At 42.3% G+C, this 12,231-nt stretch overlaps 2 protein-coding genes across 3 annotated transcripts; both read right to left on the minus strand.

Moving 5' to 3' along the window:
- Positions 1–2,453: 2,453 nt before the first annotated feature.
- Positions 2,454–7,651, minus strand: ghdc (GH3 domain containing). Of its 2 annotated transcripts, XM_076093785.1 has the most exons (11): positions 7,453–7,651; positions 6,948–7,250; positions 5,969–6,165; positions 5,676–5,870; positions 5,443–5,562; positions 4,851–5,148; positions 4,499–4,688; positions 4,021–4,092; positions 3,768–3,901; positions 3,554–3,642; positions 2,454–3,456 (listed from the first exon to the last, which is right to left on the minus strand). In XM_076093785.1, the coding sequence occupies exons 1-11, from the start codon at positions 7,517–7,519 to the stop codon at positions 3,235–3,237; spliced, it is 1,887 nt and encodes a 628-aa protein (XP_075949900.1). In that variant the 5' UTR covers positions 7,520–7,651; the 3' UTR covers positions 2,454–3,234. The 2 variants fall into 2 exon arrangements, with proteins under 2 accessions (XP_075949900.1, XP_075949901.1); XM_076093786.1 differs by lacking the exon at positions 3,768–3,901.
- Positions 7,652–8,094: 443 nt separating this feature from the next.
- Positions 8,095–11,960, minus strand: LOC142951912 (FERM domain-containing protein 6-like). Its single transcript, XM_076093791.1, has 13 exons — positions 11,877–11,960; positions 11,206–11,296; positions 10,958–11,037; positions 10,597–10,655; positions 10,219–10,438; positions 9,989–10,144; positions 9,738–9,803; positions 9,532–9,600; positions 9,238–9,412; positions 8,888–9,064; positions 8,538–8,708; positions 8,436–8,458; positions 8,095–8,355 (listed from the first exon to the last, which is right to left on the minus strand). Exons 1-13 carry the CDS (start codon positions 11,943–11,945, stop codon positions 8,314–8,316), a joined length of 1,398 nt encoding a protein of 465 aa, XP_075949906.1. The 5' UTR covers positions 11,946–11,960; the 3' UTR covers positions 8,095–8,313.
- Positions 11,961–12,231: the final 271 nt, after the last annotated feature.

Below are 12,231 nucleotides of genomic sequence, written 5' to 3' on the forward strand. Positions count from 1 at the left end.
TTGATTCTGTTCATTTTAAAGTGGACAATAAGGTTTTCAGTAGGAGGAAGGGTCTGAGTTTAACTGAATTATGAGTCGTCACTGTGATTTATGTGGAGCTCGAGGACGAATCCAACAACAGTGCTTAGGTGGTGTAGATTGTCCCAGAAGCTTGAAGCCCTACCAACGACAATATATCATTTTGAAACTATATTTAGACCTTTCAGCACCCTCAATTTAAAATTAACATAACAGTCAAGACTAATTGTTTTAAGTGTTTTATACCTTCCTGTAACATCATGGGTTTGAAACTTTGTAGTCTTTCTATGCCTGCTAAATAAACAAAAAAAATCTAATTCTCACAATATATCTCCTAGACCATGCATCAAGTGTGGCTTTATGCAAATTGGGAGTTGAGCAAACAGAAATGGATGAGAAAAGAAAACAAAATATACAAGTTTCTTGTGGGGGCGTCGGTAATCTGGGGAAACTTGAGCAGATTCAGCAGCTGCGTGGGCGCTTCCTCAAGCCAGAAATGAAGTTTGTAATCTTTAGGGGGGGAAAAGTTTGGTTTTGATCTGTTTTGGCAGCAACTAAGATGAGAATAAACAGGTCAAGGAAGAGGTGAATGATAATAGCCATAGTACTGTGTGCATGTAGTTATTTGCAGCGAGAACATGTGTTGAGTCTGATACATTCTGTTTCTGAGTGATAGAAAAGACAATTTTCTAAACTTAACATTGATATGATGTCAGTGAGAAAGTGCTGGAGAAAAAAAAAAGCACAATCAATCCATCCGGCTGGCAGCACAGGTGAGCTGCATTGGGAGAACAAAGAGGAAAAACACAACCAGTGAAAGTCAAAGACTGGCTCTCAGACTGTAAGGAAGTACTGTTCCTCCTCTCGGATTCTATTCAAGCCCTGGCAGCTCATCGCTGCTATTTATTTTTAATGACTTCTCTTCTTGTAGTTCATCCATCTCTGCTTGTCGCTAATAAAGAGTCTAATCCATTAAACATGCTCACTAGCTACTAGTCTAATACGACAGAGTGACGCACAGACGGCCAGGTGAAATATGATCCTAACTACATTTCCCACAGTTCTGCTGGTATTTTCCCAGATTTTGGAGGTGCTTTAAAAAGGGTTGAATACATCTTTGAACAATTGTTTGTTATATTTACAAAAAGGACTCTTATCTACAACTTTAAACTTCAATGAAAATCTGCAGCTACAATCCTGATTTAAACTGTAGGATAGATAATCTCTGTAGTCGGCATCATTTACTCAACATGCAACGTCTCCTCTCTCAATCAAATACACCCTCCATCCCTCAGCAAACCCATTGAGAAAACAGGCCTGTCATTCTCAAATCTCTGCTGTTTACATTGAATTAACTTGTGACTGAACAGATGTGCTCAGAAGCTCTGCGCGCGTAAATCCTCGAGGCCTGTGAGGATGACAGACACACACCATTTCACTAAACACCAATCAGAGAAAGACGACACTCTGTCACGAATAAACAAATACATGGCGAGAGGATAAAGAAACTGGAAATATTTACCTACCATGCTGTCATTCTATTATACCCTGGAACCCCACTAAACAGGCATAATAAAATATGTATATATATATATATACAGCTTCAACATCTCAGCCTCTGTTCCCTCGAGTCTCCATGTCATGAAACGGCTTATTTGACTCCTGTTTCGGCCTGATCACACTATGAAGACGAAATAAAGTGCGAGTAGTGGCAAATCTCTGCTGAAAGGGGACGTTACTAAACATATTAGCCCATTTTGTGAAGGAGAGAAGCGTGTCATGCAACAACAACACGAGAGTTAAGAGGGTCATCTCAGACGTGGGCTTGTTTAGTATTCTAAGTATATCATTTTCATTAAATTACATAATGATGCTGAAGACATTATTATAAGTCTCTACTCTCTCTGATCTGCCAGTAAAAAAAAAGACCTCTTTGCTACGTTTAAACTTCAGAAATCTCTTATAGCCTGAGATTTCATGTATTCTGACTTACAATGAGAGACCAGTAATCGAGATGAAGGCACTAAAAGTCATGACTAAGAATCCACTGTTTAAATTAAGACAATAAGACCTGGAGTAGACAGCATGATAACAGCTATTGTAGAAGTCTTGCTTACATGACTACCCCCCCCTAGTGGTGACAATAAATCCTGCCACTGGTAGTGTATGCACTAGCACAAGTACAGTCTGATTTAAATCGAGTATGCAGGCAGAAACGAGCAAGCTAATCCCGTTTGCTGCATGCTGGCATGGGAATCATTAGGCGCAGTCTACACTATATTGAATCTTTCCATTAATCTGGTTTTAAAATGCCAACAGGACTCAAGGAGAGCAGAAATTGGGAGCTCACTCCAGGAGTCCAGTGCTACAGGATCTGAATATGGTAATTTAGGAAAGAGAGCTTGCTGAGATTAAATGACAGTTCTGGAGACAAGTCGAGAAAAATGATGTATCTGAGTTAACTAGAGCCACACATTGCATACTTATCTTTACATCCAGCGTGTTACTGCCGTCTACCAGGAGAAACAAAAGGGAATACGGAGACGAAACATCTCCTGCTGTTGTGTCCAGATTTTGCTAAACAGAACATAATGGTCAATAAATAAGAGGGTTGACTGCAGGATGCTTTTCAGCCCCGCTCCATGATTTATAAGAGGGATGTGCAAATGTTGATTTCATCTTCACAGGTGACTGCACTTATGGGACAACGTGAATGTGTTAGTGCCGTAACATTCAACAACACCAGGTGGTATCAGTTGAAAGGATCATATTGTTAAAAATGTGTATCGATGCTAACATTTTACAAGCTTAAGCACTCATTTCATACACGTTATTTGGATTTCCTTCAGCTGCCCTCAAACCCAGTCAAAGGTAAGTAAAACCCTTTTGTTTATGATTCACACCCCAGTAATGATAACCATCCACATAATAAGATACGGTACGATGATAATGTTATGTAGCAGTAACAAAACTACGGTAACAGTTTAATAAAACACTTTAATAAAATGATATCTGTGGACAAGATAATAAATCCGTCAAATGAGCATTTCTCAAACATGAAATGAAGTTGTGTTTTTCTGTTTTAGAGTTCCAAAAGGCACAATAAATCAACTCGTTCATGAGCAGGAGACTGAAAAACTGGAGACATTTAATTCAGTCAGCGCTCACCACGGAGTCCACAAGCTTTGTCTCTTTCTCCGCAAACAACGGGAGGTTTCAGGAAACGGTCTTTCCCAGGAGGAAGTCAGCGTATTCTTTCCTGCGCAGCACTCGGTGCATTTTGAAGGTGTTGGGCGAGGTGTTCGAGAAGGCCATCATTTGTTTGCGGAGTTCCTTGAACGCACCCTCCGCCACCAGCTGCACCCTCATCGGTCCGATGCTGCCTTTGACACGAAAGGACTTGTAGACAGCAGAGTCCTGCTGGAGACAGATGTCCAACTGGACGGGGAGAGAGAGGAGATGCCACTCAGAGGAAGATGATAAAGATCAATTTCATAATAAAGAAAAAAAACTAGGTATGTTAAGTCTGTCTTACCTTGTATCGTTGCTCCTCTGTGAGGTTTCTCACACCTTTCATCTCTATAAAGACCTGGTAATGAGGATCTGAGCCGCCTATGGAATCTCCTACAACACCAAAAAGTAAGATTCATTTGAGAGCAAACTCAACCACTTAGAAGACTTCCCACACACACAGATGTCAGATCCCAAATTCTGCTGGAACACTGAGGGCTTTAAGCTAGACGTCTTACCCATGATGCCGCTCTCAGCGCAGCAGTAGTCAACCAGCTGAGCTCCCTGCCACTGAGCAACCGCTTTCTTCAGAACATTAAGGAACAACGCCTCAGACACTTTCTCCCCCCGAACGCTCAACATCTGACCCCGCCTAGCAAAAGAACATACGTCGATGTGTTGTATACTCTTAACAATCAACACGGGCGGACGTACAGTACATCACATGCAGCGGGACATACGCAACAAATGTGCACAGGGACAAAAATGTACCTGTACTGGAACTCAACAATGGGACACTGGTTGTGGAATCCGACTACTTTCACGATGTCTCCAATGCGATATCTGTAACACAGCAGAGAGCAGCGTCATTTATGCAAAAAAGTGAAGTTTGTGAAATACCTGGGAATAAACCTTAGATTGTAGTTCTGATCATGTTTCAATTTGAATGGCATGTTGGATTGTCTAACGGAGTCATTTATAGAGTGCAGTCAAATGAAACCACATCACAACAATGACACAAAGCAATTACTGAATACAATCTCTCCCTTTCTGTAGCTCATTCTTTGACAGTTAATTAAAGGTACAGTAATTCTTCCTAAAATTAGTCTACATTTCAGGTATTTACCCCCTAAAAATGTAATAAACATAGAGTTGTCAACATTTAAATGCCAAATCCTGCAAGAGCACCCACTGTCCTAATCATTTCATCCATCATTAGATCATTTTTGGTTGTAAATTTAAATCAGACCTGAAGAGTCCTGAAGCGTTTGTGATGACGAGCTCGTAGTTTTGTCCCTCCTTCACCTCCTCCATCAGCAGCGTGCGAGGCGTCTCCTCCTCCAGGCTGCCCTCTGGCAGGAACTCGCAGAACATTGAACGAGGACACAGCATGTAGCGTCTGTTTGGCTCCTGAGGCCACAGGTTCACCCCTATCAGACCTGCAGGGGCCCGTACACACAATTAGAGCTAATGCTATGGAAGAGACCAACACCACAGGGAAAGGCTTTGTGGGACTTTTAGAGGTATGAATGAGCATTGTGCTTAATTGACACACACAATAGGACGTTTGGCAACAGTGGTTGCTGGAATCAGGCTCCTACCTTCAGTAGCAGCGTAGAAAGGCGAATAGAAAGGCACTCCCCGGCAGTAGTTCTCCCTCAACATTTCCCCGTAGATCTGATTGGAGCCTGAGTCTACTGCCAGCACCAGGTGGAGGTGAGGCCACAGCCGCTTGGCGATCCCACAGAAACCTTCCTGGAAGTGGGCCCGGAGCTGAGCGGCCCTCTCTGGGTCCGGCTTCATCGCAGCCTCGAGCCTGGACCTCACTTTGGTCTCCAGAGCCAGAGCGCTGCTAACCTTCCCTTGTTTAATGTCCTCAACGAACTCCTGCCAGCGATCCTGCGAGACGGAGAGGAGATGGGAAAGAAATTACTTTTCTAATCCTTTCTCCATCAAACAAATGACCTACGCTTTTCTTTCGGTCAGTAGGAGCCTGACACCTGACTCGAGATGCCTTCCCACTTGTCTAGAAAATGTCCCAGTGGGACTCACAACCAGGTATGCATGAAGCGTTTTCCACCAAATCAAAATCAGAGTGTTCTTAAATGATTTCAATGATTTTCCTGGAGGGTGTTTTTACGTGACATGCAATTATTATCTGTATAAGAAATCATGACATGAGCTATTCTGTACCTGTAAAGCACTGAAAGCATAGAAGACTGTGGAAGCAAAGTTGGACTCCAGCGTTCCCACACTGGGATCTTTGAGAGCAAACAGGAGATGCAAGTAGAGGGTGTCCTTCTCACTGGGAACCTGAAAGGGAGGGCAATACAATCCCTTAAAAACTGTTCTAAGTGGAAAATATTTAACGACAAAAATCCTATACATAGCAAGATCATTAGGGGGGAACTCATGTTGATCATCACCTCAAAGGCGGCTGCTGGGGTGGTGTAGAGGCTGAGCATGTGGCGGGAGGAGGCTGGCGTGGAGGAGTTCGGTCCGATGGGAACACCGGCCTCAGACTGGCGAAAAGTAGGCGAGTAGAAGAACTTGGTGGTGCGCTGAAGGCTGTCCGTCGCAGGAAATGCTCTTCCCATGGCATCCAAACACACAGTCACTCCCTGGTGGAAACACATAAATAAATATTATAGTTTAATTTGCACAACAACACACGTTACAGCTGGGCCAACACATCATCATCATCATCATCATGCTTCACCTGCAGGAAGAACTCCGTGTTGGTGTCCTTGGTGCTGAGCAGCATGGCGCTGGCTCCCGACGTCCCAGAAGTCATGGCCAGGATCAGCGGTTTCTCAGCAATGATCACCTTCTCCTCTCCTGCCGCGATGCGTCTGATGAGCTCGCGGTAGTGCTCGTATGTGGTGATGGGGTGACGCGCTCGGAAGCCAACGCTGTCTGGAAAATCACAGGCAGTTTTTTTTAGGTTTCTGTTTATGAGTGAAAAACTGTCTTTATCAAACCTTTTACCTTTATCATTTTGAAATCTTAATTTCACTTGTGAGGGCAATGAAATGTGGTTTGTAGCTGAGAAGAGACAGTACGTGGACCTTTGAGTTGAGGCTATTTATCACACTGTTCAAAGGGTAAATAATGACACTTCTCATTTCTTAATAGGGATAAAACACACAGCTTCATTACAACTCTAACGTTTTAATTATTTTTTTCTTGTAAAAATATCAAACATTCCCTAGTTTGCAATTGTGAGAATGTGCTGCATTCCTTCAGTAAATTGTATATGTTTGGGATTTGGACAAACTAAATAAGGGATTTGAAGAAATAAAGTTGGGTTTTAGGACATTTTGAGAAGAAAATAAAGACTTAGATCTGTGTATGGGGAGATACATTTTTAAAAAGTTAATAGTTAAATATGAATAGTGAAAAGAAGACTGCAGCTTGGTGCCTTGTCAACACATTATTTAGGGGGTGGGGCTTCACGACCTCAGCCCAGCTGTCAGGCTTACTGGTTAGACTCTGCTTATACGTACACACACACACACACACAATACATAACGTTACATCATAACCAGTCAGAGGACAAATGAGTGTGTCAGAGGAGGCAGGCTGTTACAACACGTGCAGTTTGTTGTCCTGCAAAATAATCTGACTTGCACCTAAAATATAAAATAAAAAACACCACCTCAAATCTGTTCATTAACACTATCTCATCCTTAGCTTACCTGTAATTGAGTTGAAGTCGTACTGTCTTCCATAACATGTGTCTGCGTTTTTGCGCAGGCGCTTCAGCAGAGTCTGCTCCTGGACTAGCTTCACGTTGAGAGTATCGGCTTCGAGCTTCTTTCTCTGCCGCCTGCCCAGCCAGCCCACACCCTTCACCGCCAGATACTGGCTGAGCAGACTGCTCAACGTCCGGCCCTCACCCTTCATCCTCGAGCTCATGTCCCTCCAGATGAGCGCCATCCCGGCCAGGGAGCACACACCGACGGTACCGCCGAGGATGGAGGACAGTGAAGGCGGCATCACTGTGGCCGATGGTCGGCGTTACACAAGAAGCATAAGAGGCAAATGAGCCAGGTGGGGGTGCTGTTAGACATATTTACACGTGGATATGTTATGTGGATTGTTTTAACAGTTAAGGCAGCCAATGTACTGCTGGTTACAGGTTACAGTTAGCCCCTTCCCATCATGCAACACGTTCAGCTTCATCATAACAAAGCCACTTACCCAGGATGTGCCCAATGATGGCGAGAACAAACGATAACACCGCAACGAGAACCCAAGAGAAAGCCATCTCCAGCAAACAATGCGACTTAACGTTTCTGTGTTTTTAACTGTTCACATGAATAATAACGTGTATGTCGCATTTTTTCTGACAACAGAAGAGCCTAAACGTTTGCTTTCGTAGAGCTTTGAGTCACTTCCGTGTTTGGGTCGCAGCCTGTAGCGCTGATTGGCTGAATACACGGTGACGTACGTCTGTCTGACACACGTACCTCGACCTATCCAGAAAAAAACGTATTTTTAATGTGGAAAAACATATGAAAGTTGACTCTAATTTAGCTGTGTGTCATTTTTGCAAATCCCAAATATATAAATTAAATGAAAATATAGATGACACAATTTCCCTTTCTTCCTTAATGATATTCAGCTGTATTCCAATTTCTAGTGAATTTATAGGCGCCACATTTTCATTATTTTCTTATTTACATTTATATACTGTGTGTTTACTGTATCTTGAAAAACAGAACCAGTCCCACTATTGTTTCCTAGGTCAAGAACGGACTTTCATGCTTAAACAAAACCATATTTATTTTAATTGATTATTTACATATTTTATATAATTTACAATAATGTTTCTATGAAGAATATTTCTGGAAATCTACATATTACACCAGAAAAAATTCTGAGTTAGAATAATCATAATGTTATTATTATTTACATACAGTAAGTAGAAGGTATTTGTCTGAGCTTATGGTAGCATCATTTATATATTAGGTACAAGATCTATGATGTGAGCATCAGAGCAGTAACATCGGGGATCTTGTCCTGAGCTTGTAATGAATCCCTTTTTCCTCTGGCTGTACATTAGTCCACAGAAACCCCTTCATCAGCTCTCCTCCGCAGAACCTGCACAAAGATCACAGAAATCACTGACACCTTTGATGTCGGGCTGTGCTGGAAATTTTCAGTCGGAGAGATCCGCTCACCTGTTTCATTTCCACGCCGACAGCTGAAAATGAAAGGAGCACAGAAAAATCACGGAGTGCACAGGAAATGATAGACACACCATCAAGCTTATTTGGACTGACCTGCCCAATAAGAAGAGGGTAACTCCACAGGCCCGTCGACAGCCAGCTCAGCCAACCACGACAGCTCAGCTGGGTTGTCGACAAATAACTCCACTGGTTCGTCCACACAAAGCTCAAACTCTGCCACAGTCAACATAAACACACAGATGTCCAATGCATCCTCCTGAAAAACTTTGGCAGCTCAAATTATTCCCTGTACTCTTAAGTTTTTATATATATCTTCATTATCATTTATTGTGAAACCTTCAGTGGAATAGAGTAGACAAGAAAGGAAGTAAGATGACAGCTGACAAACTTATTTGACCGTGGAAAGCTGCAATGTCTTGGAACATGTTTTTTCCCCTCCTGACCTGTGACTTCATCTTCCTCCTCCTCTTCCTCCTCCTCCTCCTCCTCTTTGGACCAGGCTGTGACTGTTTCGACTGCAACACTCCAGTCGGACATGGACGATGTTAGGCTGTTGCTCTGCAGTCTGTGTGCTAAGCGCGTTGTGTCACAAACGTAGGCCTCCTTGTAGAAGTGACTGGCTGAAGAGAGAGCGAGGAAAAGAAACCGACACGTTTGGATTGTGATTATGTGAGAAACCGGCTTAAAAGTTTCGTTTTTTGAAAAGTTTGGTTATAAGGGATATTCATTGAATCATTGTGATTGAAATGAAATAGCGATGGCAAAACAAAGAAACTTCTTTAAACTTTCTGACCCTCCGTGTCATCGAGCTGTTGGATGTAGCTGACTACTCCTCTGGTGTCGATGTGGAGCCGGTGACTGTCACTAAGGTGCCTCAGGACGTGTTTGGAGTGGAAGGCTGACGGAGTGTAATACACCAGCTTAGGGAGGCACAGAGAGCCCACTGCAGCGATTTCAAACCTGCTGCCCTGGACAGCAAGAGAGAAGAAGGGTACAATCCAAAAAGAGGGCTAGAGGATGTGGCAACATGCACGTCTATGTGAATACATTGTGTACTTTGGTGTGTATGCAGTCTTTAAGGACCAACCTGGAAAGTGAGGCGGTCAATGTCGGTCCAGGAAAAGTCATACAATAGGCACAGCTTCCCTTCCAAATCCTTCAGTAAAAAGTTACTACATATAAACTCAGGAATGAATTGATTAAAAAGGTTCCAGAAAGTTTATTTACATCTACAAGTGAAACCCTTCAAGAATTAATGTGCATATGCAAAAATAAATTCCCAAACAGACCCACCTGATAAATACGGACTCCTTTCAATGCCACACCAAGAAGGATTGAACTTCTCAGCTCTTTTTTCTCCTGCACATAAAATAAAACCAAGAAGCAGAGTTTGATATGTAAAACATCAGCTCATGTAGCAGCCGATGTTGCAGGACAGAGTATGTTTCCTCAGTTAAACACTCTCATGAACGGCCTCACAACTTTCAGATTTGTTTGAAGGTCTATGACAGTTACAGTATTCTGGTGGTGGATTCTGTGCAGACCTGTTTCATTCTGTAGAAGGTGACTGGTCCATCCTGCAGGTTGCCGGCCTCTTTAATAAAGAGCAGGACCGCTTGGCTACGCGTCACACCTCTCAGCTCAATGTGCAACACCGGGCAGTGCTGGAGCAGGAAGTCTGGTCCACGACGCTTTATCAGCTAAAGACATAACTCGAGTTACACACGCATACAACAATTTAGGTTAGGTCCAAATGCTCAGACTTGTTTTTTACCCAGGAGGGGAAGTAATCTTCAGGAAGAAAGTAATGTCGGTGTCTTTTCTCTTCTCCCTCCTCCTCATCATTCCCCTCGGCTGTCCGCTCCAGATCTCCGACATCAGCCTGGAGTGCAGAAGCTGCCAGCTGGAAGAACAACGCTTCCTGATGGCGGCTCTCCGAGTGCAGTACTTTGTGCCTCAGCTCAGCGTAGTAGAGCTGCTGCACTTTGCTGCTCCTTAAACAATGAGAGGTTGACTCGGTATTGTCAGCACATATTGATATACAACAGATGTGACGTTTAAAACAGCGGGGGAGAACATTCATGATTTATATATATATGTGCAGACAGATGAATCTCCTTCATAAAAAGATGCTGATGGGACATTAACTTACAATATCAGCCGACCACTCTCTACATAATACTGCACTCTCAGAAATAAGATGAATGGGACCTGGAAATAAATGCAGAATACATATTTCAACAGAGTCAAGGAGAAATGTTGCTCACTTTGAATTCTGCACATTACCTCTACTGACAGTCATGTTAATATTTGAAGAAACAAACAGAAATTGTATTTATAGATTACAGATATTTCCCTGAACAATAACAGGACAAATATTAGTTTGTACAGAACATCTCCCTAGATATAAGGCAGTATAATATGCTTTATCACTGTTTATAACTTCACTGAGGTACTCCGCTACATGCAAAAGGTAAAGCTTCTGAGAAAAGGACTGCCGAGCTTAAACTCACCATTAAGGATCCTCTGTTCCATCTTTTGCCAAAGTACTTGCTCAGCTTTTGCTCCAAATCTAGAAAGAGGTATTCGTTATCTGAGGGAAAAAAACACACATTTAATTAAGTCAGAGAAAACACGGCACGTCATCTTTAGCTTCACGGGCTCCTGTAAGTTCATTCAGCAGCCTCCCTAAATTGCAGCATCCCACAATAAAGGATTTGAAAACATTTACTCTTGAACTCCCACACAGACACTAACTGACCTCTGAGAACAGCCAGACCAAAGACTTGGAGTTCACCGACGCCAAGCTGCTTCAACACCATATTCAACACCTCGTGGCCTCTGGCTCTCACCTAAAGAAACACACATAACAAGAATAAGAACATAAGAGCACACGTGAGCTTTGGGTTCACGCTGAGCAAGTGTTTTGGCTTTGTGGTGTCAGCATTTTGTAAATTATTGGGTATCAGACAGTTGAAAAGTTCAACAATTTTCCCTTAAACCCCTACACTTGTACGTTTAGTGTTATTAATTTGAGACAAAACACACAATAAACAATTATAAAGATGAATTTGACTGATAGCATTATCATTATTTTTTATATCACGATATAGCAACATCATTAATTATTTTGGCTATGATAATCGTCTAGTGAAAACCTGATATTGTGATCCAAAGTCAAATTATTTTGGGATTAAATGAGTTTTATCATCCCATTACAGTAAAAATGCAGTTTCAAATGCTTTTCCAGTTTGAAGAAGTACATTTAATGTTTCCCAAATATATTAAAATGATCACATTTCAGTAAAGCCCCTGTGTAATCTGGCACATCAATGACAGCTGGGGTCTTTATATTTCTAATCCCAAGTGACACGTTAAAACAAAAGATAAAAAACATAAATATGATACAAAAACAACATTGAAGACACGCACCCCGACAGTACAGTCCAGGTTCTGCTTGTTCGGTAGGAGGATGCACACTCGTTTCTGCGTCGTCCTCATGGTCACAGAAGCTTCAGTTGGTCTCAGACCTCCGTATACCGTCCTCTCGTCCTCTCATGAGCTAACTGAAGACGGCCGGCCTTCCTCCCTAACCTGACTTTTATATCTTGTTATAAAAACACAGGAAAGCATCACATCCTCACATTGGGTTTGTAGCATCTGTTTGGGCCTTATCCATTTCTACAGCATTCTCACATAAAAAAAACTAAACAAAGCAGAATAAAAGGAAACATATTTTGTTACTTCACATGATATGGATAAAATCAAGAGTATTTAAAAAATGTAT

This window comes from Anarhichas minor, unplaced genomic scaffold, assembly GCF_050575085.1.
Source record: "Anarhichas minor isolate MPS153535 unplaced genomic scaffold, ASM5057508v1 ptg000017l, whole genome shotgun sequence".
NCBI classification, from domain to species: domain Eukaryota; kingdom Metazoa; phylum Chordata; class Actinopteri; order Perciformes; family Anarhichadidae; genus Anarhichas; species Anarhichas minor.

Bases quoted from the DNA above. Each gene is read 5' to 3' on its own strand.
- ghdc (XM_076093785.1), bottom strand. From the start codon at position 7,519: ATGGCTTTCTCTTGGGTTCTCGTTGCGGTGTTATCGTTTGTTCTCGCC. The intron at 6,166-6,947 runs GTAAGCTAAGGA...GTGATTTTCCAG, and splicing joins CGACTTCAACTCAATTACAG to ACAGCGTTGGCTTCCGAGCG. The intron at 3,902-4,020 runs GTACATTTTTGT...TTCTTTTGCTAG, and splicing joins ATTGTTGAGTTCCAGTACAG to GCGGGGTCAGATGTTGAGCG.
- LOC142951912 (XM_076093791.1), bottom strand. From the start codon at position 11,945: ATGAGGACGACGCAGAAACGAGTGTGCATCCTCCTACCGAACAAGCAG. The intron at 11,297-11,876 runs GTGCGTGTCTTC...GTGTTTCTTTAG, and splicing joins ACCTGGACTGTACTGTCGGG to GTGAGAGCCAGAGGCCACGA. The intron at 10,145-10,218 runs GTAAAAAACAAG...TTATGTCTTTAG, and splicing joins AAGATTACTTCCCCTCCTGG to CTGATAAAGCGTCGTGGACC.